A 24,117-nucleotide genomic window follows, 5' to 3' on the forward strand; every position below is an offset into this window, starting at 1 on the left:
CACCCAACGGCCTTCCTGGCCCCTTCCAGCTCTGCTCCTCCCGGATGCTCCTGTGGTCGGATTCTGGCCCACTGCAGAACTAGCGCAGGTGGCGGGGCCTGGGAGAGCCGTGCAGACGGGGCGGGAGAGGAAGCAGGCGCTCGCTGGCTTTGCCTGTTCCGTGTGGAATCGGAAAGCACCGCAGATTTCCGAGCTGTGCAGTGAGGGCTTTGTCAGTGCGCCCTTCCCGCTGCCGTGTTCCCTGGCGCCCGGGAGAAGGAGGCGCCCAGCATGCTCTGCCTGCACACGTGACTGGCTAATTTCAGCACTTCCAGTCACCTTTGAATATCAAATGTGAAGGTTTGTTAATGAAAAGAAGACGATCTGTCCCTCTGGGGAAATCTCTTTTCTTTCTGCCATTAAATTAGGTATAATTTCAACTATCCTAGTTTTGAGTGGCTTTGCATTGCAGCTGTGTGTAGGAAGGTCATTCCTGACATGGTGTGATTTTCAAGGAATGATGGAAAATGTAAGCGCTTTCTCCTGCTGGTATGTCCGGAAGCAAACAACTGGGGAAGCAAGTTCTGGGGCACCAGAGCAGGGGCAGCTCATTTCCTGTCTTTCAAACCACCGCACACTTTTTACTTTGGGCCCTTCTAAGCCAACACTTGCTCAGCGGAAGAGCCACATATGGTAGAAACATTGAAGCAGAGCGAGTCAGAAGGGGCCTCCTGGGCCATCCAGTCTGACCCTGGCTCCAGCCGGCTCCGCTCATGACATGCCCGCCATGTGCATGTCCAGCCTGTCCTTGAACACCCTCACCGATGGGGCCTCAACCACCTCCCGGGGAAGCTCATTCCACACCCTCGGGGTCCTAACCTCAGGAAGTACTTCCTGGCACCCACCCTGTATCTTGGTTCCCGGATCTTGGCTTCCTTGGAACGCGCCCTGCCCTCTCCGCAGGGAAAAGCAAGTCTCAGCCCACCTCTGTGAGACACCCCCTCACCTACCTGCATGTTGCCAACAGATCCCCTCAGATCCCGGCCTCATCGGATCCCCCATGCGGTGCTCCCCCCGTTCTGCCTTGAGGCAAAATAGCCTTTTAGTGCCCGTGCCTGACGCCCCACCGGACAGTCAGTGAATCCTGCTCCTCTTCCTGAAGCGATCCCACCGCCTGTCTCCCCTTCCTCTTGCTATTTACATGTTGCTAGAAGCCCTTTTTGCTGTTCCTGATATTCTCCGCAAGTCTCAGCTCATAATTACCATGTTCCTCCCATGAGATGCCCTTCGAATCTGGTCTGTAAATCCAGAAGGTATATGTCGGATGTGTGGGAGCTGCAAGCAGGCGCCCGCGGGCGGTGATGGCAGGTGGTGAGTGGCAAGCGGGCGCCCGCGGGCAGCAGAACTTGCTTTTGACATTCAATTGCCTTTTCACGGCACTTGATGCTTGTCCCTCCCCCGCCCCCGATGCTCCATATCAGTTTCTTTAAAGAAAGGCCACGGCCTAAGAGAGAGGGGAGGGGAGGGGAGGGGCATTTATTAATGTATGATTGTGACAGATTTTATTTTCCTGGGTTCCAAGATCACCACAGACGGGGACTGCAGCGAAGAAATTAAAAGACGCTTGCTCCTGGGGAGGAAAGCTATGGTAAATCTAGACAGCACACTAAAAAGCAGAGACATCACCCTGCCAACAAAAGTGCATATAGTCAAGGCTATGGTTTTCCCAGTTGCAATGTATGGCTGTGAAAGCTGGACCATAAGGAAGGCTGAGTGCCAAAGGATTGAGGCCTTTGAACTGTGGTGCTGGAGGAGACTCCTGCGAGTCCCTTGGACCACAAGCCAATCAAACTGGTCAGTCCTAGAGGAGATCAACCCCGACTGCTCTTTAGAAGGCCAGATGCTGAAGATGGAACTCAAATACTTTGGCCACCTAATGAGAAGGAAGGACTGCCTGGAGAAGAGCCTGATGCTGGGAACAATTGAGGGCAAAAGAGGAAGGGGACGGCAGAGGATGAGGTGGCTGGATGGGGTCACTGAGGCAGTCATTGTGAGCTTAAGTGGACTTCAGGGGATGGTGGAGGACAAGAAGGTCTGGAGGAATGTCCATGTGTTCGCGATAGGTCGGAAACGACTTTGCAACTAACAACAACAATTATTAATTTGTACATAATAAATCCATTTAAAATTTGTTTTAAAATTTTGTATTGCAAACTTTTTTATGATGTTTTAATATGTTTTGATATGGGGTATTTTATATTGTATTTTTAAAGGGCTGCTACAAATCACCCAGAGGACTTCAGCTATTGGGTATGATAGAAAACCAACCAACCAACCATTTTCCACAATAAACTCTCAAAAAGTAGCCACCGCAGGCCTGTGTCGGGAGTCAGGAGTGTGTCTGCGTGGGTGCTCTCAGGCCAAGGTCATTTGGGAGATGCGTTTTCCTGTGTCGCTTCTCACACGACTGCTCAATTTGAGCGGGAGACGCAGAAAATCTTTACATAAGAAGGAGGTTGGTGGAAAGTCCGCCTGCCCGCCCACCGCGGGTCAACCAGTGACTGTGGGGAGCGAAGGCAAGCGCTCCGCACCAGAGCTGTCCGCAGCATGCGGTTCTCTGCTGCCTTCTCCTCGTCTGCCACCGGGAACCCCGGCCTCGCGAGGGTCAGGGGCACACGGGGGCTGTAAATCTTCTGCGACAGAAAGGGCCGAAGCGTTTCGGTGCCCGAGGCAGGAGGTCCTGACCGCTAAGAGCCATGGCCGTTGTCGGCAGGACCCACCTGTTGCCACCCGAGTGAACGCGGTGGCTTGCCGGGGGCTCCCCGCTTCCAGAAAGCCGGCTTTCTGGGCGGCCGGATTTTCTGCAGAGGGAGCTGCAGTCCCGCTGAGGCCCCAGTGCATGGACAATAAATCGACCGCGGACTGAATCCCCAAAGCCGGGTGATGGCAGGCCGGAGGTGAATGACGTTTTCCCCGGGAGCCACGGGGGGTCCTCTCTGCCCCCATCCCGCCACAATCGGGCCACACGCCGTGTAGCCATCCCGCTGCCGCCACGGAACCCAAAAGGCGCATCCAACGTCCTTTTGCCGCCCCATCCCCCGCCTTCAATCCCCTCTGATAATTGCGTGGACCAGGCAGCATGCAGAGATTATCTCTGATGTCAAACAGCCCGATAATCTTGCTTTTTGGGATCTGCTGCCGACCGCTTTAATGGAGTGGCCACATGGAGCCCCTCGGCGTGCCGCTCTCCGCAAGGTCCTTGAGGAGGTGTCGGGTTGGGGGGAGCATGTGGTCGCCCGGCCTGGCGAATCTGTGGCCTCCGCCGCCTGGCCCTCCGTGCCCGCTGGCTCTGCTGCAGTGCACAGGGCTCTGCCTCCGCTGCATCTAGACCTCTGCCCACGACGCCTGTCAGCCCCAGCCAGCACAGCCAGAGGCGGGGATGAAGGACATGCAGTCCGAAGCCCCTGGAAATCAGGCGCTTTACGCCCGGGCGAAGGTCGGTCTGAACTTACTCACAGATCTACACCTGATTCAGTGGTGCAGCAGCAGCAGTGCCCATGGCTCGGCTCGGCTCGGCTCGGCTCGGCTCGGCTCCCCTCCCCGCGCGGGGTCTCTGGGAGCGGAGGCCAGGGCGGGGCCGCTGTGCCCCTGCTCAGTTCCAGTGCTCAGCACCAGCCGACCATCCCAAGCGCGTGCCTTTGGCGCCAGGGTGTGGCTGGGCAGCCCGGGTGCCCGGCCAGGCTGGCACAGCCCATCCCACACGCCTGCCCCCCGTCTGCCCGGTGCTACTGGCAGGCGCCTGCGGGGAGTCAGCGGCTGGCTGGTCGGGAGCCGAGGGAGTGCTGCGAACGGGGCGCAGCCGCTCCTCGGGAGGAGCGTGGGCGAGATGGGCTGGGCGCCACTGCCTTGGGTCCGCCATGACCTGCCGAGGATGCTTTCTGAAAGCCATCTGCTGCATGGGAGCAATTAAAGAGTAGTTGTGATCACGTCCTCCTTTCCTGTGGCTCCCGTGGGCCCCCCGCTCCCTGCCAGCCCCCAGAGATGCAATTAAGGGGCCATTCTTCGAAAAGGGTATCCATGGTGCCCAAAGTGGCCCTCCTGGCGCCACCATCCCGAAGGATGCTGCTGCCCCAGCACCTGGATCCTGCTGCTTTGTTCTGCTGCTGAGCCCTTCATCGGAGGGCATTTGGAGTGATCGGTACGGCAGAGAGGGAGTGAATGCATGCGCTCCCTCTCGCTCTCGCTCGGCTTATCTCTGCTCCAAACTGTCAAACAGGGCACAAGCACCCAGGGGAGGGGGGGTTCTCATCATCCCTGGCTTCCCCCGCCCCCGGCCCCGCTTCTTTTGCCTTTCCAGAAGCAGCTGGGCAGGCTGTACATTAACAGATAACATCCAGGATTGCAGACTGTTAACAGCAACAAGGGCTTCCGCTCAGAGGCCTGCCAGGGAACGTCTTGGGCATCGTTGCTCTGGGCATTGCTGGGGCGAGCGCAGCCTTCGAGACTGAAAAACAGCAGCAGATCCCACACGTACTCCTCGCCCTTGATCTTGACTTGCACCTCTGCTTTCAAGGTAGGTTGCTGGCTCACCTTATTGGTTGAATCATCAGCACCCAGAGCTGGGGAGGGCATCTTTTCCTAGCTACTGAAGGATCGTCTGGGGCATTTTTCTCCTGGAAGCAGAACAGCCCTCCAAGTCTGGAACAGTACAGCTTTGTGTCTCTGTGGTGATCAAAAATCCAGAAAAACATTTTTATTCATTTGTTTTTAAAACCCCTGTGCATGGCGTAGCCGGTGGAGAGATCCCCATTTCTGGCACTGCGGGAAGTGCCCGGCTCTGGGGGTTGCCTTGGGTGAAGTGGTAAAGGGGACAGGCAGTGCCGGGTTCTTTGGCCTCTCTAACGGGCAGCCTGCAGCGGGTGGCAATGGACTGCATGCTGCCCAGAAGCCGTGCCAGGGAAGGGACTGTGGGAGGCCCCACTCCTCAGAGGCGCTGTGCCCGCAGGAAGCCCAAGACTCAGCCCTGGGCACCCCTGGCGTAGAAGAAAGTACTCTACTCGGAGAAACGGGCAGGAGAGATGCTGCCCGCCGCCGAACGCGTGGTCCATGCAGCACTGCCTCTGTGCCAGGGATGAATGGACCAAGCGGCTGGGGGCCAGGGTATCTGAGGGACTGCCTCCTCCCACGCAGACCTGCCCAGCCCCTGAGGTCACCTCTGGGGGTCCTTCTCCAGGAGACCCTTCCAAGGGAAGCGAGGTGGGTGGCTAACTGGTGGGGGTCTTTCTGGTTTTGGCACCCCATTTGTGGAATGAGCTCCGCAGAGAGGATCCCTTGGCACCTACTTCGTCCTCTTGCCAGCAGCAGCTGAAAAACTTCCCCTGACCCCAGTATTTCAACAGTTTAACATTTTACTTTGTTTTTATAGTTCCCATTTTATTCTGCACTACTGCGATGCTTCTGTGCAGAATAATTGCAATAGCAATTAATTCTTTTACATTAATTTATGCATGTGTGTCTTTTTAACTTTTGTTTGATTTTAACTTCTGTTAATCACCCAGAGAGCTTCAGCTCTTGGGCAGTATAAAAACGAACAAATTAAACTAAAAAAAGATCTACTTATATTAGTATTTCACTGAGATTTAGCTCTTCCATGTAATATTTGCTTTGCACTGGAGGGATTTGAATATCTTTGGTTAACACAAATTAGGCTGGATTTAGAGCAGCTTCAGATATATAAAAATGTTGAAAAGTTACAGGATATACCCATTCTGTGAGCTTTTTCATCACTCCTATTTGAGGATGTGTGTGTGTGGAGGGAGGGGCTAGGAGCTAAAAAAGGGGGACTAAAATGCTTCTACAAGAGAAGGTGATAAAATGTCCTGATTCAAAGAACAAGGGACAACAAAGCGGAGGAGTCACGATTGTCCTGTGAACTGCACCTTGGTTGCACTAGGCAGTTTCCATTTTTATTGCTCTTAAGAGAAGCAGTGCGTTGATGCACGGGCAAGGCAGCACTCTGCCCGGTGTTCTAATTTCTCAGGAAGAACTATATTGTGGAAGTTTCTCCTGTAGGAAAAGATGGGGAGGAAGGCCTGTTTCAGTCTGTCCCTGACCTGTTACAGCTTTTTCACTACAACTTTCCACATTTTGTGGCATCCTTCCTGATGCTTCCCGGGTGGAACTCTTACCTGTCTAAAAACCCGCTGGCCTTTGGTGTGAGTCTGGCTCCTGGCTCCGTGCCTCATGCAGAGCAGCACAGGCAGGGCTTCCTCTGGGAAGCAGGTCTGCCCTTCAACTGTCCTGGAGGCGGTTTGTTTGCAGCTCTCTGTTTGCCCCCAGGGAGACTGAATGCAGGGCGCTGGGAGCACTGGGGCCATGATGTGCCTGCAGTGCCCGGGTTTCCATGGTTCCAGTGCAGACGCAGCTGCTCGTTTCAGCTCTTTGATCCAATTTGAACAATTTCGAACCAGAAATTCCATCAGTTCCAATGGGGAAGAGGAGCACCCCTTTTCCCAGCAAGAGTTTCTAGCTGAGGAATGAACACAAACATCATATCCTAGCTGCCTCTCTGAAACTGGCATTTCAAGCTAGACAGCCTTAAACATAGACATTCCATTTTGCTGGCATCGCCAAGCCTTGTGGAAGGGAATTCCGTAATTAGTACCTTGTGGAAGGTAATTCCATAACTTTGAAGCCTGGCAGCCTCCCCGCTGTTTGGATGGGGGCTGATCAAATTTTGGGAAAGCTTGAAAGTAGCCAGCAAAAAAGACAGAGATATGAGCCTTTGCTTTTCCTATTGCAAGTTCGTCCACTTTTCATGATGTAAATTCTCCACCAAGAGCAAGCTGGAATTCAGGAAAGAATTCAGCTCTTGCCAACAACGATTAACTTTTGGTTCTGTGGAGACCAAAAGAAGAAAATGAAGCATCTCTGCTCAGTCACACGCCCACAGTCTGAAACGAGGCCCAAGTCAATTCACATTTGCTTTGGGTGCACAAGAGAGGTCCATGCAATTCCTGATGCGACTTGCGTCAGTGTTAATCAGGCGTAAGCCCTCCGTGCCCTCGCGGATTAACATTACAAGTGCACCAGGACCCTCCGCTCGACGTGGCCTGCTGGGCAGGCCGTGCCTTTGGCCCTGAGGTGGCCCTCGCGCCAGCGGGCGCACAGACGGGGCGCGGGCCTTTCCTGAACTGCCACCGCTCCGCAGTTTCACTGACGAGCGGTGGAGGCACTGGTGGGAAATGGGGAAGACCGGCAGTAAACCGGGGCTCCCAGGGCCCGCTGGAAGGGTATTTACTATGATGGCGGCATGCGACCTTCGGGAGCGGAAGCAGCCCCTGTGCCTCTGAAGGCCATTTTCAGGTGCGCTTCCTGGCCGTGGGTTTTCCCTAGGGGCAGGAGAGATGGTTGTGCAGCTGGGATGCCCTGGATGGATCCAGCCTTGGGCCTTTGCTTTTGTGCATTCTTTTTGTGAATTTCGTGAATTCTTGAAAGTGGCCCCTAGGTGCAAAAATGTAGCCTACCAGTGTTAAACTGCAAAACCCCCAGAATCCACAGGAAACTGATGGGCCTACAACCCTGAATCTGAACCAAAATTCCAGCATATTTTAAAAGGCTGGATTATCTTCCTAAAGAGATGCCGGCCTCTGCCATTGTCTGAATGCAATTCAGTCCTATTCCTCCCTCATCCCAAGGTTTCTCCTGACATTCGAAAATACACAATGCAGCACATTTTAATGTGCACCCAGAGCCAATCAGCCGCACAACCCAAGCTCACAGTAGGAGCCAGCCCCACACGATACTGGCCCAGGACTTTTCCAGGCAGGGCGCCACCTGCCAGTAATTCCGCTCTTCATGCTCACCTCCTGCGGAAATTCTCTTGTCCGGATAGCTTCAACACCATTCAAATGACAACCATACTAAGCCATGGATTTGCATAGTGGGCTGTCTATTCACATGCAAAGCAGCCAGTGCATCAGAACAGGGGTAAGAAGGCTGCTTAGTGCCAGGGAAGGAGCTGCCAGGGAAGGAGCTGGCCTGCTAAGGTAAGTGCACAGTTCCCCTTCCAGAGGCTCAGTTTACAGATCGATAAGGACAGGTGTTTTGTGTATTACTTTTCTTTTTTCTTTTGGAAAACACACATCAAATGACTGAGATGTTTTCTGCTTCCACAAACTAACTACATGCAACCTGATTTGCTCTAAAGGTTTTCGCTGCACTTAGGAAAGGATGCTGTTTATTTATTTCATTTTTATACTGCCCAATTGCTGAGGCTCAGCTAGAGATGAGTGTGCATTTATTGTCAGTGGTGTTCTCTCTTCCTCCATATTTCTGACAGGAAAGAGAAAAATAAAGGGCAAAGGGCCTTTGGCTTGCAGTAGAACAAGCATCAGCTCCTTACTTCACACCGAAAATCAGGAGCTAAGATTTCTTTTGAAAAGGCCCTGAGGGCTCTCCATTTGCCTGAACTTCTGCATGGTTTTAGACTCCAGAAACAATCCCTGGCACACTTGCCCTCCTTCTGGGGTTTCCTGACTAATGGGTGCCCTGGGAATAAACACATCAGGATACCTGCCCTCCCAGTGGCCATTAAGACTTAGCTCCAATTTAGATGATAACATCTCTTTGCAATCAGTCAATTGAACAGGTTGACAGGTCACCTGCCTTTAATGAAGCAATCAGTCAGTACTGCCACGCCCGAGAGCAGATGGCCTCTCTGAGATACTGGTGGAAAGCTCACGTGTCGTTAAGGAAGCGGGCAGTGTCCATGCCCCCTCAGTGCCGCTATGCCCTTCCACCCTTCCAGTGCCACAGGCTGGGCTCTCGGCTGGGGCCTGCCGGCGGGCCCTTTCTCCAGCCTGCAGGAGAGCACGGGGAGAGCAGAGGGGCTGAGACAAGGCAACGAGGAGGGTGGGTGCTGCTGCATGTGGCCCGTGGAGACCCTTTGGTCCGTGGCCCGAGAGCCGTCTGCCCCTCTGCCTTAGGGGAAGGGCGCTGTTCGCACCCTGCAGGAAGTCTTGGCTCAGCGCCGCTTCCCTGAACGATTCGGCATCGGGGGCCTCAGCAGCAAATCTCGGCCAAAGCTGGCCAAGAGACATGGGGAAGCTACCAAGGAGAGCCAGACCTCCTGCCGTGGAGTCGGTGGGGCATGCTTGGAAGTCACTGCTTGCCCTTGCTGGAGTTACAGGCTTCAGCTCAGTGAGAATTTACACGTATGAAAATGCATCAAGTGGAGCCAATTTGAGTTCTAAGCAGCTCTAAGTAAAGAGGAGAGCTGAGAACAGATTCCACACCTCAGACCTGAAAGGGCCGCTGCCGATCAGAGCAGACAACGGGCACATCCGGAAGGTCACAGGAACCCATCTTGGCCATAAAATATGGCGGACTGGTTGTCACACGTACTCCATAGGCAATGCACTCATTGGGAGCTGCTGTAGAGCAACTATTTTTAGTTTGTTGCATCTCTAAACACTTCCAGGGATCTAAAATTGATGTGAGCCAGCAGCCAACCTGCAGCAGCCTGGTCCATTGTCCAGGTCTAGACAGCACGACAACCCACTGTGGGCACAACCACCCCAGAACAAGCCATAGGTTGTCAGGGTGCTTTGCTGCCCTCAAACAAGCCTCCCTGCAGGATTGGCCTGGATTTCCACACCAGGGTGACCACCCTAGGTCATCGGACATAAGCAGCTTGAATTGTCATGTTGTGCCAACCCGGTCAATACTGGAATAGCACAACCGGCAGTCTGAGCCTGCGAAGCTTCGCCATGGGCTCCTTTTCAGGAAGGTGACACAGGTGTGGCTGTGCAGAAGGAACCCTGCACCTGAACATTCCTCCCGTAAAGGGGCTCTGGCCACAGAGCCTCTCCGGGGCAGCCTGGACACAGTGCAGGTGAGCGCTAATCGAGCCCTCAGGCACGTTGCGCTTCCAGCTGGACGCCCTCCTTGTCTCCCGAGAGATGCTTGTTGGCAAGTCCAGCCCAGGAGGATGCCCCCACTGGGGACCAGGCTGCCCCTTGGCCTGAGGTGGTGGACGGACTGGATGGACATGTGTGGCCTCCTGTCCCACATGGTCAGAGCTAGGGGGCTCTGACACAATTCTGTAGAATGGCGGAGCTCAGTGATGCCTCGTGCCAGGCTGGATCCACCTTGGCCTGACTCACTTGCTTTCCGTGGCCTCCTCTGGGCATGATGAGATCCGGATGCCCCCCCGGCCTTCACTACCATCCGGGGTGCAATGCTGTGCCTGCTTCAGCAGGAAAGAAGCCCCATTCAGGTGCATGGTGTTACTTGCCCGGCTGATGCAGGGGCTGAGCAGCAGTTAGAGCCCGACAGGACTGAGCGAGCCTCTGTTGGAAAATCAGTCCATGAATCGCCGCACATGGAAAGCTGGCTAGCAGGCGTAGGGTTCTAGGCTCCCTTTCAGCTGAGCGACTAATTTTCTACATGGAGGGACTCTGCTTGGGAAACTGAAGGCTGTGGCTTCCTCTCTGGACCAAACCCAACTCATAGTTCCTGCTGCCTTCACCTTCCCGGGCATGAGTGTCTTCTCCAGATAGTCGTGCCTTCTTTTGGGCGCCTGCCTCACCTCTGTGCGGGGAGGGCTCTTGCGGAATCAGCCCAGGTGGCCTGAAGGCAAGGGCCTTGAACCCGGGGAAGGGTGGTCTCCGTGGCAGCCCCCCCTCCCCAGAGCACCTCCTGCAGTATCTGCAGGCAGCTCAAAGAGGAGCCAGCTGCTGCGGTTGCCCGTGAGCATCCCTTCGTGCTTCTCAGGGCGGCGTGCGGGTTGGTGAAGGGGGACCGGCTGCCATCCCACGGAGGAGGCTCCCCAGTCGCACTGTGCCGTAGGAGCAAGGCAGGAGTGACAGATGGGCGAGCCGGTCGGCAGGGCCCCGTCGCCCGGGCCAGGGAGCAGGCGGCGAGCAAGCCGGTGGCTGTGGGGGCGAGAACAGCAGCCCCCGAGCGCTTGCCGAGCGCTTGCCAGAGGGACCCCCTGTCGGGCGCGTGTCCTCCGGCCGGCCGGCCAGCCGGGGACCTGCTGACCCCCAGCAAACGGGTCGAGCCAATGCGGGTGCAGGGTCAGCCCCGAGGGCAGAGAAGATGATCGTTCTGGGGAGGGGAAACCTGGTGAGCTGGCACAGCCCTGCCAAAACATCCATTTGCATCCGGATTAAACCTTGCCTTTCCATTAGGTCAACAACAGCTGCTTGCTCCCCGCCACCCCCCGGCACCCCCAGCTGCATTTGGAAGGATTTGTTAGTCAAACGCTAATGCCCTAAGCTAAATGATGCAAATCATGGGGCTAGCGCATCGCTTTCTCCTAGGCCCAGCCCTGAAGCCTACGTGCCGTGCGGAGAGAAGCCTTTGGAACATGGATTGGATACAAGATGTTCGGGGGCGGGGGTGGAATGGGATCTTCAGGTAGCACCAGCCCCCAGAGTCAAGACAATGGGTCTGGCACTGCCAGGCGGCAGCTCAGGCCTGCCAGGGGGCTGCTGTGCACACGCAACTGGGAGGGGAAAGGGCACTTTGACCAGCGCTGCGGGCAAGCTGCACGTCTCTGCAAGCTTCGCAAAAGCCATGTTCCAGCTCCTGAGAATGCCAGCTTTTGCTTTGGAAAAATACATCTGTTCCCAGTCCCGAGGGTTACGAAGACCAATTTCCGAGATTTCCGTGCCCTTCAGGACTGAAATGTCACCCAGTGACCAGCAGTCTGGCTTTCCGGGACGGAGGCATCTCCTTGCCCCATGACTGGCTTCGATACAGTTTAAAGCCATGCAAACGAGTGGCTCAACCGACGCAATGTGTGCTCCGTTTCTTGAGGCAGAAGCTGTGCCGTTCTGTAAGGTGCACGCAGCCCTTCCTGCCTGCAGCCCCCAGCAAACGCCCCCACTGCTTTCCCCAGGCTGCTCTACCGTGACATGGGCTGCTGTGCGGGCCTCAGGCAGCAGCGTGGGAAGGGTGGCCTCTGCCCGGCAAGGGGGCCATGGGCAGCCCCTGCTTGGCCACCCCACCCTAGCCCGCTCCCCCGCTCCTCCCTTGAGGCAGCTGCTCTGGCTCTGGGGCTCTGGCTCTGGAGTCACCTTCGCTGGGGCAGATCAGCCACACCCAGGGCCATGTGCCTCGTGAGATGCTGCCCAAGCATGGTGGGAAAAGCCCTGCTTGGCATCCAAGAACAGAGGAATCCCTAACTGAGCCAATTGCTGCGGCAACAGTCGCCTTGCCAGCCTTTCAGCCAGTCCCTGTAGCTCTGCCTCTGACATTATGATGTGTAAAGTTTAGCAGGCAAAAATGCTTTACTTCCACATGGCGGAGGCCTTCGGCGGGTGAACTCAGCAACACGAAAGCAAGGCTGGCTGGTTTATTTGCTCATTTGGCAACCGTAGTGACAACCAGTTGAAGCCTTTCTTGTTCTAGAACCTCTCCCTCTAGAAGGTCGCGAGTACTGAGGATTCTAGCCAAAGAAAGATAGCGGAAGGCCTTTCCAGACAGAGCATTCCTTGTGCGCCAATCATTCGCTACCCACAATTGCTTATGGATTCTTTAGACGCTGCTGTGACCTCCAGTTTGTGTTTGCACTTAAAGAACACTTTTGATGGAGCAGGGAAAATAAGGTATTGGTACAAGCGAAAGAGAACTGGGTTTCACTTGCGTATTCCATTATCCCAGTGTCACCTAGGGATCACAGCGCAGAAAAGCAGAAAGCCAAGTGCAGCGATTAACATCTTCAAGTAGAAGAGGCTTGCTCAGAGGAACTTTTGAGGGCTGGAGAGCTAGGAGACCTTTGGGGAAAAAGAGGGGAGGGGACAGATGCAGCCCAGTGTGGCTTACGCACATTTCATGACCTGGGACGTTGCACGTTGGAAGAAACAGAGAATGGGTGCCAAGTGGAACACGCATTCTGCAGGAGGGCCCGGCCTGACCCAGCCCGGAACGCTGCCCAGGGCATTCCTGGTACACGAGTAGATGTTCGTAGCTTGCATTGCAGATGCTTAATTTTCGGTTGCAGCGATGGCCTGGCACCCATGCAGCCGGCTGCAAATCCACCCCAACCAGCCAGTGGCAAAATGCCCCAGAGCTGCTTCCCGCCCCAGCGGCCTGGCTTGGAGGGCCCCCCACTCGCACCGCCTTCCGCTGACCCTGCACCTCCTCCTGCACTGCCGAAATGGGCTTCCTGCAACCAGCAGAAGGGAAGAGGGGGGCAGAGCTAGGCGAGTGCAGGGAGAGGCCTGCTGCAGCCGTGGCGGGCGGGCAGGCGGCACGAGGCCTGCTCCAAACGGCTCACCACCGCTGTCCTCGCTTTCCAGCCTAGGCGGACACCCACCTTTCCTTGACCAGGACCAGGACCAGGACCAGGACCAGCGCTGACCCAGGCCTCCATGGATGAATGGGAAGCCCCCCAGTGGAAAAAGGAAGTGGAAAGCCTGAAGTACCAGCTGGCGTACAAGCGGGAGATGTCTTCCAAAACGATCCCGGAGTGAGTCCACTACCTGCTTCCTCCCCTCGCGCAGGCGGTGCTGCCGCCCCTCGCGTGCCCTGTGTACTGGGACTCGCTGCCTAAAATCCCTAATGACGTGCTGCACCGGCAAGTGCAAACGTTAGCGGGGCGAGTGCAATCGATTCACCAGCACTGGGTCTTAGTGGGATTGCCAGGGATGGATTTTCAGTGCTCTTGTCCAGGGCTTTGCCTTCCCCAAAGCATCGAGAAAGAATAAGGTACAGGGCAGATCTGAGCAGCAGAGTAGCTCCTTTGCCTGCACAAGGTCCATGAAGCACCAGCGAGCTCCTGGCCGTGCAGACAACACAGAAATCGGTGGAGGTCAAGGTGGAAAACTTTGTATGAATCCACTTAAGCGCTATTGCATAATTATTCATTTTATTGAAAAATCAGTACAAATTAAATGATCGCTTAAAAATTACCCCCCTCTGATGAAACGATGGCGCATTACTGAAGATGCACCACTGCAGGACGGTGTGGTGCGCAGTTAGCGTACCCAGGGCCACAAAACCAGAAGAGCGCCGGCAGAGACGTGCTCCTGTTCTGCTGCATTTTCCGTGGCCGCAGGTCAGAAGGCCTGCGGGACAACTGCCCCTTCAGCAGGACCGCAGGACCCGGTGCTTCCAGATGAGGCCTTCATGGCGTTGCTGCCCTGCCCTGTTCAGGGACATTGTGAGTGCTCCAGATCTGACCCAGTGACCCTCGGGTCTTCTCACCTTTCCCTCTTGATGCGGAAGACCCCGCTAAGAGCACGGCGGAGTGGCTGCGGAGACCTTCTGGGCATGTGCCAGCAGCCCTTTGGCTGGCAGCCCTGTAACGGAGCAGGTGCGGCCAGCCGGGGGAAACGCTTCGTGGGGAAGCACTGCTCGTCTAGTCCCTTTGGAGGCTGTCGGCTTAGAGGGCTTAGCGGCAAGTGGGCGCCCGCGGGCAGCAGCGATGGGCAGTGTGCGGCAGGTGGGTGCCCAGGGGTTCCCACAGAGGCGAGCCACAAAATAAACTCCAAGAGCTGATTGCGGCTCCTGAGCCTCTGCTCCGCCGCCATCCTATGCACTGTGAGGTCTTTTCCTTCGGCCCACCCACCTCACCCCAAGAAACCTCTCTACCGTGCAATTCGTAGTTTTCTTCCATCCTGATCTTCCCCCGTCCCCGAAACTGAAACTCCCCAATGCTTTAGCCTTTCCTAAGTCAACGAGAAGGCCATTCTGTGTTGTACGCTGTATGTTATGTAAACTCAAATACATCTGACACCGTACGAAACGTTCGTTCTGCTTCCGTTAGCTGTGGGCGGGGAGGAGCCGCACAGAGCAGGGATGGAGGTTCTGGAGCCACGCTGCCCCTGCCCCTCATGGCTTCCGGGGTTTCGGCCTGGCAGTCCAAGGGGTGACCCCACTGTGCTGGGCACTCCCGCCGAGGACACGGGAGGCTGAGGCTTCTCTGTGAGGGGGCCGCGGCCGCAAGGCAGACGAGCCGTTCCCAAAGCCTGGGATTTCTGGGGTACTGTCTGACCGAATTATTGAAAGGGCTTGAAACGAAATCCTAAGCTGTCACACCTTTTCCAGTCGAGACGTCTGGCTACACAAACACTCTTAGCCATGCCGGTCTGATCCTGAGGCGAGACCCTCTTGCTTTCCCTTCCCTTTTAGATTCCTGAAGTGGATAGAGGACGGGATCCCAGAAGACCCGTTTCTGAATCCAGAGCTGATGAAGAACAACCCCTGGGTGGAGAAGGGAAAGTGCACCATCCTGTAGCCCGCCCGCAGCCGACAATGGCTCCCTTCTGAGATACCCCAATGTTGCGTGGAAACGGGATGCATGCAGCTTTCACTAGCTTCCCGCTACGGCTAAATTCACACTCTCACTCCTTCTGTGACTGTAGTGGGGCTTATTGGCGGCTAAGTTCAAGCTTTCCCAAATGTTTGGTGTCCAGGGCATGGGGCTTTATTTCTTTTCTGGGTTTAAACTCTTGAACGATGCACACCTACATTTTCCTGGTCAGGCCCAGGAAGCCTCGTTTTCATAGCAGTAAGAAGAGGCAAGTCAGTTTGCTTCCTGGAAGCCACGCTCTTCTCTCTTTAAAGGAGAACAAGTCACGGGCGTGGGATTCTGCTTTGCTCCACTTCTAGATGCCCTCCACAGGGCCTGGGGATCTTGGCTCACCCCACAGCCTCCTCCGGGGAGATGCCGCTGCCCAAGCGGGAAGGAGGGAAGCAGCGCCCTCACCCGGAGTGGCCACTTGCGCTGGGCTGGCTCCTCGGGGCAGTGGCGTTGCGCTTCAGGGCGCACGCCCAGCCCTCAGGTGCCTGGTCGCGGCTCAGACATCGCCCAGGGGACTCTGACCGGGAGGGGGCCACTGCTTTGAGAGAGAGGATCCTGCAGTGCCAAGGGAGGGAAGCGAACACTGCGTGGAACAGAAATGCGGATTTGAGCCATAGTCGACCCTTTGGTTTCTCTGTCCTAAACATCTGTATTCCTTTAGATTTTTTGTTGGGGTTTTTTTTGGGACTTGTAAAGGAACATTTTATAAATGAATTTTCAATTATTTTAAATACTTTTTTGTACCTTGTAGGATAGTTTTGCAGTAAAAAAAAGCCAAGCCAACATGAGAACGATTCATAAGTGAAATAAAGAAAGCAATACTGTGCATATCTCAAAGTATTCATTTTTTTTACAAAACAGGATTCAGTACAAAACTCCAGAGTGACTTGCTTCCTCGCATGGGACCTAAAGGCCTGCTTTTTCATGTGCTGCCTTGTCCGTATTTCATGTCCACATTTTCATCACTAGAACAAATCCTTTATGTATATATTTCTCCGAACTGCATTGGAAACGCCTTCATTGAACCGGAACCAAACATCGCTCTGTCCAACCGCCTTCCCAGTTTGTTTTTCTATCCTGTTTTTCTCACAGGCCTGGTTGGCTGGTAGGGAAAAAAATGAGAAACGGGTAGCTGGTAAAACTAAAGGGTCAGCGACACCCATAGTCTGGGCCGTGGACAAGGAAGCGAGAGATGGTGGAACAACAGGACAGCCCCTGACCTCGGGGAGCTGGCCTGGCACCCCCCAGGTACTCTGTACTGCAACTCCATAAACCCCATCAAGCCCAGCCAGTGTTAGGGACTGACTAGTTCAGTCCTAATCCAACAGCAACCTTTTGATAACATGTGAAAGCTCGTAATGTTTACAATAATGCTCAGTGCTCTAATTCCGGGGAGCAACTCGAACACAGGGGCAGCTGACAAAGGTGCAAAATGCGCTGGAAACACGCAGCCCCGCCATGGGCTAATTTCCGTTCTAACCAGCGCTGTCACGGTCACAAGGGTACCCACTCTGCGCACACAGGCAGTTCCCAGGTCATGAATGAGCTCCGTTCCCAAGAAAACGGAAATTCATCAAATGTGTATCTAAGTTGAACCAGGCATCGCCAACTCTCCGCATCTGCAGAGTGCAGGACCCCTTTGAAAGCGAAAAAACCACAAACAACTCTAGCCCCACTCTGCCCAAATTCACCAGTGCCACCTCTTTGCAGCAGGGAAATGCCGGAGAGATGCTCCTCTGACAGACAGGGCAGGAAGGCCTGCGTTGGAGGCCTCCCTCTCTCTGCTTCTGCTTCCTCTCTCTCTGTGGTGATGCTGATTTTCTGCAGTCATTTAAACAGGCTGTTCAGCAGCTCGTTTGGAAGTATGGGTTGTTCTTAGTTACATCTGTAACTCGAGGAATGCCTGTACTCAACTGCTAAAGCGCCATCTCTCCCAGCTAACGAAGTGCTCTGCCTCGCTCTGAAACATACCTTCTGAAGGAGACACTTTCTTCTTGTGAAGTACGCGGCCGAAGAAATCGGTTTCTGGCTGTGGAAAGGAAGAGAAGCCATGAAACCCCCGTGGACTAACCCCTGAGGCCCAAATCCGGTGATGCCAGCAGAAGCTCTTGTTAGCCCCGTCATCCCTCGCCGGGATGGCGAGTGCCGAATCGACCCTTTCTTGTTTCTCTAGAGGCAGCAGGTAGTTTTATGCTTTGACAGGCCAGCAGAGGGGTCCCAAGCCTCCTGGCTGGAGCCGCTGCACGGAAATCCCTGTGCAGCATAACACCGAAATGCTGATTTCAATGCAAACTGAGAATGTTAAAAGGGTCGGCCATTTTCGCCCACCGCGCTGTGAGCTCAGTTCAGAGACCCCTCAGAGTGACACACCATCTTTTCTCCCCCTGACAGCAGCTTTCCCTCGGCAGGGTGTGGGCACGGAACCTGCCAGCCGGACTAAAACCGGTTTCAGTCCGCTTCCCATCCGGATTGCACCCCTAAGGCCCGGCTCTGCACGGCTCTGCACATCTGCTGCGCGAGGCAGCACCCGGCAAGAGCGCAAGCAGCAGCCTCACAAGCGCGGCACCCCTCGCTGTGGTGCTCCCTGCGCCACTCCCCCGCATGGCCGTCACCTTCTCCTCAAACGTGGCTCCCTTCACAATCTGGCCGAGCCGCTGCTCGTGGTTCCGCAACGTGGTCTTGGGCAGCGCCGCCTCAGCGCTTCTTTTCAGGTCACCGTCTTTCTGGACTGAACCCACTTCAGCTGCCTGGGAGAAAAGAGAAGAACAGGCCACAGCAAACAGCCAGCGAGGAAGGATTAAGGGAGGGAAACGATAACTCCTGCCCCCCCAGCCTTTTCGTCTGTATCAGATTAATTTCTTCACTGACCAGCTGGCCTGTCCCAAAGCTAATCAAATCCAGCACTCTAAGCCTGCTCAACTAGCAGAACAGCTTTGCTCTCCATCAAAAAGGAGCCTCAGAAGCAAGAAAAATTTGACTCTGCATCCTGCACAGATTATGTAAACCTGTGTATTTCCTAATTTTGCCACCACAATCCCGCTTTGTTAGTCAAGGGGAAGGGCAGGGGGCAAAGCAGAGCACTGAACCCTCACCCCAACCAGTGGAAATCGAAGGCGACACTTTTGCTTTCAAAGACTGTCGCTTTATTCTATTCGGCACCAGGCTAAAATGGGCTGGAAGCGTTTAGCTTCTAAAACCTTTGAAACCCGGCTAGTGTTTGGTGTGTCGCAGAACAATAAGCTGTCCTGATTGTCGCAGGACGTTAACCTGTTTGGGCAAGATTGTTTTGTTGCGGCAGAATGTTCAACGGATCTGACTGCCACAGGGGCATTCAAAGGGATCCCCGCGCGGGGAACGAGCCAGACAGCCCAGGCGCCGCGAGGCAGCACGCCATTTCCTGGGAGGCAAAGTCCCAGCTTGCCTGCAGCTGGGCTGGGCGTGACGCAGGTGAAGACGCATCATGCGGAGCTGCCCTCACTCTGCGGGCCGGCCAGCTTCCGTTCTGCAGCGGGGCCAGAGAGAGCGCGACGCTTGCGGGGAGCACCGCCCTCGGTGGCTTCAAAGCCAACCGTGAAGCCAGGATGGTGCCGCGTTCTGCCCAGGGAACTGCAGGCACGGCCTCCAGCACCGGGCAAGCCCACTCTGGGATCCCCCCGTGGGGTGGCCGGCGGCCGCGTTTTCACATTCCCTTCGGAAGGACTGCAAGGCTGTTGAGGAGCGCCTCCCGGGGAAAACCACGGCGGGCCAGCTGGCTTCCTCCCCAGCTTTCTGTGGACAGCCTTGCCCAGCTTCACTGCGTGCAGGCTCAGCAATAAACGGCCGAGACGCTCAGCCCCACAACATGCCGGAGTGTGCATAAAACAGGTGTGTGTACCTCACAACTCCATGGTCTTTCATTTTTACCCCAAGTGCAGCTGTGGGTCCCTCGGTCTGAATCTCCTGAGCCCCAGGACCGGATTCAGAGCAGGGCCCCTGCGGCCACATTCTGAGGAAAAACAGAGACAGCCAGCAGGCAAACACTGATTTTGGCTCTGCTTGCGATTGTGGATTGGCGCCTAGGCCTCACCTGCCTCCGTCCCACCCCAAAAGCACACGTGTGCGCCTGCGAGATGGAAACGCCCACACGGATGCCTGGCTCTGCGTGGAACGCCAGGAGGGCTGCTGCGCGGCTCACCTGCCCGGCGCCTCGCGTCTGAAGCACGGCTTCCGTCCTTCGCATCTTCTCCGTTTCAATTTCTCTTGCAATTAATTGCTTCGCCTGGTAGGTCAGCGGCTTCCGAGCTGGGAGATCCGGGAACCTACAGACTTCTTCCATGTTTCTAGGGACGCAGAATTGGAGGAAAGAGAAACAAAGCCGCACTGAAACTACACGCTGCCTCACACGCACGTCGCTTTAACCACGGGAAGGCCGCCAGGCCCACACCGCTGCTTAGCGCAGCACTCCAAGTGAAAGCGCCCCCGGCCAAGGGCTGTCCAGCTGCTCATGAACCTGGGAGAGCCCGTGGCCTCCCCAGGTCACTGTTTCCACTGCTGCACTGCTCTGGCACTCGGGTGGTTCTTTCTGACGCTCAGCCGGAACCAGGCTTCCCGGCACGTGAGCCCAGCACGCCACGGCTGTCTCTCTGGGCTGCCACAGAATTCTGATGATGCTTCTACGAGGCCTGGGTGCTCCTTTTACAAATGCAGTCGCTCTATCTAATGAGCCTTTTTTGGGACTGTGGGAAAGACACCATTTTTTGAAATACTCTTCCTTTGCATAAACAAGTCTTTGTAAAAGCTGTCCATCCCTCCTCAATTCTCACAGGGCAGACAGTAACACTTAAAAGTGATCTGCAGCACACCCCACCAAAACCTGTACGGGGCCTTTTGCAGCCAACATTTCGGCTGGCTTCTTCAGTCGCAGATATGAGATTTCACAGACCCACTATTCTAGTTTCCGAAGCTTCCTTTCCAAACCTCACAGGCACGCCCAACCTCAGGTACTGTGCAATGAAGACCCCGGTTAAACTGAAGTTTCACTTTAGTTATTTTTAAACATTTCTAGGTCCTGTCTAGAGGTAAAAGCCCTCCCAAGCCATTCAAAGAATTTTTATACAGTATTGGCAAAAAATAGTAGAATCAATGAACAGCACCAGCAACCAAAACCATCCAATAGCAATAGCACTAATACCTAAAACATAACCACAACTAAAAATTCCAACAGTCTAGAAATGCAACCAGGAAAAAGCTGCAGAAAACAGGCGATTCTTTCCTAAAGGCCTGCAATGATGTCTTGCCAAAATCCTATCACTGACAATTCCTCCTCACACCTATTTAGTTGCTTACAAGTACATGAAAGAAAAAAGTCTAGAATATCAACTTTATTCTCATCTTGCCTAGATTTCTTCCAGCTTTGTATTTATTATACAACAAACTATTTTAAATTTGATGACCCTCACTAGAAATTTCAAGATAAAATGTTGTGCATAAGTGTGCAAGAGGATGCTACCCGTGCATAATGTATGGAATTAAATAACACAGACATTCACAAGCCAGCTTGACTGAACGCTGCCAGTTTATTAGCTGTCAGTAATTTCAAGCAGATATGTGGGGAAAAACATTTTTTTCAAATGGTGAATGGGTATTAAAAGAGGACCTATCTTCTTCAGTACCAATGCCATCTCTTTCCGAATGTGCCAGGCAAACTGGAACAAAATCCCAAAGAACACGCATACAACCCTTGAACGCAACATGTCCCAAGAGAGAACGCGCCATTTCCAAGTGTGGAATTTTGGTGTCAAAACTAAGACTGGAGAGGGGAACTCTCTTTTAACATTTTCACCTGTGAATCTGGCTGGTGAATATCTTAGAATGTCATCTGAGGTGTGCTAACACAGAGCAAAAACTTGATTTTCAGCAGCAGGTGACCTAAGACTTTTGTCGCACAGTCAACACACTCAGTTAGCAGAGAGATGGTACCCAACTGCTGTCAGTTCATTCGCACGGTCACTGTGCATCACACAGACGGTGTCTGCTTCTCCGGGAAACTTCTACAGATGAGGAATTACTGGCAGGAACCCTTCCTGCCTGTCCCCTTAGTTCTCCTTCGACCACCACTGTGGTTGCCTCTCTGCCAGATGGACTGTGAACTTTTGCCAGACAGCTGAGGTTCTTCCCCCTCAGTTTCTTCTCACCGTTCTTATTTCCTCAAGCCTTCTTTCTACCCCTCTCAGAATCCTTAATCGCTTTCAGCCAGAAGAGCCTCCAAACACATGGCCTCAAATGCACCCTTCCTTGAGCACATCGGGCACGGGGGCAAGTTTCCGTCAACCAGTGGCCATGCCTCAAGCTTGACTTGTTGCGAGGGACACTTGGGGGATTCCGGCATCCGGAGGACAAGCAGGTGCATCACGACAGGTCGGCTTGGCATAGGACCGCCTGCTAGAAATGCGCCCCGAAGGCTCCCCTTCTTCTGTGCCTTCAGCATCAGCTGGCAAAGCAGTGGGACCTCCTCTGCTTCTCATCCCAGCTCCACCCTGTGCTGACCCTCCAACTCCCGGGCGCCCCTACAGTCCCAACGGCCCCAAAGGCGCAAAGCTCCCACAGGAAGAAGAGCGGAGAGGAAGCAGACCTGCTTGCAACCCCACGCCGTGGGCGCCGCCCCCACCAGTGGATGCTGCAGCCCCAAAGCCCCTGCCGTCCGTACAGGGGCCTGCCCCGGCCCATCTAGTTTTGGCACTGGCAGGTGAGATCCAGGGCCACACTCCTCCTTGGAGCCAAGCGCCACCTTATGCCGAGACTCTCCCATGGAGGGGCCTCGAGACGGGAAGGACTCTCCTGGTCCGATGCTGCCGGGTCTCAGCGAGCACATTACTTTTTCACTGGGACTATGCAGAATCTGCCCCGTGAGCCCGGGAAGGAGTCACTTCTGGTCTTCAGGTGGGGTCCATGAGAACCTGCTCTTCAGACCCTGCTTAGAACAGGCCACTGCAATTTTTCTCCCTGTTTTTTTTAACCTGATCCATATAAATAAATGAACACATATATTCTCTCTCTCTCTCTTTCACACACACACACAAACTGCCCCGTAACTGGAAGCTTTAAAAACTGCATTTAACCATCCTGCACTGGTGGAAGTTTAGGTGGAGCCAAGTAACAAAGGAAACTACTAGAGCAGCAACCCTACGAGAACGCTCATCTGCTGTTTATGCCACTTAATGTTCTGATACTGATTTCCTAGGGTTGCTTTCTAGCAGAGAGCCGCAGCCGGGGAAAACGGGAGACACGAAAATGCTGGGCTGACAACTGTGCCGCAGGGAGAACAGCGCAGCCCCCGCGGGTGGCCGAGCCCAGCTGTCCTGCTCCACCGCAAACTCGGCCCTTGTAAAGACTCGGAGCTGCCCAGGCTGCCTTGCTCAGGGGCACGAACTCCCGGAAAAGGGGGACTCCTGCCTGGAGATGCATTAAGCGCAGACTGATGAGGCTGCACGTCAGGCGCCATTCAAAAGCTTCCCTCGACATAAAGTCACACATCCACTGGTGTGTGGCCCCAGCACTGACTGAATGCAGCACGTGGAGGCGTTCCGGAGGGGGAGCCTGGGAAGAGCAGGCACGGGTAAGGGAGGAGAAAGCGGGGGACCTTTGGAGTGGAGCACATGTTTGGAATCAGATGCTCTGGGCAGCTCACACCTTACCATTACTTTGGGAATGTTGCGCAGATGCAGACACGTTTTGTGATTATTTGCGCATCCTGAGATAGAAACTTGCCATGGTGGTGTTTAATAATTAAATAAAAACAAGCTCACAAAGCTATGTTCCTAGACCCTAATCCACATGAAACAGAAAGAGATGGTCAAGACAATCTAGTACATGGGCAGAAACTGGATGAGCCAAATATCAACCAAGTATGAGCATTTCATAATCGATGCGGGCTAAGCAAAACCAAACCCGCATCTTTTTCTGAGACATCATGTTTCCGCTGTGGGCACCCTGTTTAGGATACACAGCGGGCAGTCCACATCAGCACACCTAGAGGATTGCAGGTGGGGGTGGGGGGGCTCCAGCAGCTTGCAAACTATTGTGCCACAGTCGATGGCAACAGCTGGAGGGGCTCCGGGGCCCGAAGTGGCTCCGAGGCTGCCGGACTGGATGGATGTGCTGACTTGCTTCCGCCGAGGCTCTGCAGGGCAGTGGACCGGGAGCAAACCAAATTCGGTCCCTCTGCAAACAGCGCAGGGATGTCCAACGAGGCTGCCGGGTGCCGGCCTGAACGGTCAGGCGACGTTCCAGCGGGATCCTGCCGATTCCCCTTCTGATCGCAAGGCCCGTCCAGATGCAAGACTTACAACCAAGCACAGGCCGATCTTCTGACAGGGAGATGACATGCTAAGCAGCAGGAATGGCAGGATCGGGGGTCCAGCTTTAACTCAGGAAAAAGGAAGGGGTCTGCAGCTGCTTGGCGGACGCGCTAAAGCCGTAGCCCTGCCGATGCTTCAACAAGTATTATTATACGCTCGGCTCAAGGAAATGCACGCAAAGCACAACCTGTCGTCTCCATTTCAGTTGTGGAGCGCCGAGGCGGGAAGTGCTCCCTCTGCGAAGAGAAAAAGCCAGTGCCCACCAGCGCGGGCCATCTTGCTCTCGTTCCAGCACTTCCCAGGACAGAGGAGAGCCAGCCAGCTCCTTGCGGGAGTGCCACCGGCCCCCTCCGTCAAAGGCAGATGCGTCCCTAGGCACACTCACGCAGCCGTCCCTGCAGAGGGTGCCATGCTGAGCCGCTTCGCCAAAGCTGCGCCTTCGCTGTTGTGCTGTCCTGATGATCCCAACTTGGCCAGCCGGCGGGG

At 54.7% G+C, this 24,117-nt stretch overlaps 2 protein-coding genes across 4 annotated transcripts in view; one reads left to right on the plus strand and one right to left on the minus strand.

Annotated features, from left to right (window-relative positions):
- Positions 1 to 13,361: 13,361 nt before the first annotated feature.
- GNG13 (G protein subunit gamma 13) lies at positions 13,362 to 15,229 on the plus strand. Its single transcript, XM_044452626.1, has 2 exons — positions 13,362 to 13,459; positions 15,124 to 15,229. The coding sequence occupies exons 1-2, from the start codon at positions 13,362 to 13,364 to the stop codon at positions 15,227 to 15,229; spliced, it is 204 nt and encodes a 67-aa protein (XP_044308561.1).
- Positions 15,230 to 16,119: 890 nt separating this feature from the next.
- CHTF18 (chromosome transmission fidelity factor 18) overlaps positions 16,120 to 24,117 on the minus strand; it is a 31,868-nt gene continuing 23,870 nt past the window's right edge. The window contains exons 19-22 of one of the 3 annotated variants that reach the window (XM_044452582.1): positions 19,470 to 19,614; positions 17,908 to 18,042; positions 17,267 to 17,324; positions 16,120 to 16,397 (exon numbers count right to left, since the gene is read on the minus strand). In XM_044452582.1, coding sequence (XP_044308517.1) covers positions 16,261 to 16,397; positions 17,267 to 17,324; positions 17,908 to 18,042; positions 19,470 to 19,614 — 475 coding nt within the window. In that variant the 3' untranslated portion in view covers positions 16,120 to 16,260. Of the gene's footprint in view, positions 16,398 to 17,266; positions 17,325 to 17,907; positions 19,281 to 19,469; positions 19,615 to 24,117 lie in introns of those variants that run through there. The other 2 variants (XR_006416852.1, XM_044452583.1) reach the window with 2 other exon arrangements.

The sequence above is a fragment of the Varanus komodoensis genome, unplaced genomic scaffold (genome assembly GCF_004798865.1).
Source record: "Varanus komodoensis strain SLA01 unplaced genomic scaffold, ASM479886v1 scaffold73, whole genome shotgun sequence".
In the NCBI taxonomy this organism is placed as follows: Eukaryota; Metazoa; Chordata; class Lepidosauria; order Squamata; family Varanidae; genus Varanus; species Varanus komodoensis.

Coding starts and splice junctions, on each gene's coding strand:
- GNG13 (XM_044452626.1), top strand. CDS start 13,362: ATGGATGAATGGGAAGCCCCCCAGTGGAAAAAGGAAGTGGAAAGCCTG. Junction 13,460..15,123: donor TCTTCCAAAACGATCCCGGA/GTGAGTCCACTA, acceptor CTTCCCTTTTAG/ATTCCTGAAGTGGATAGAGG.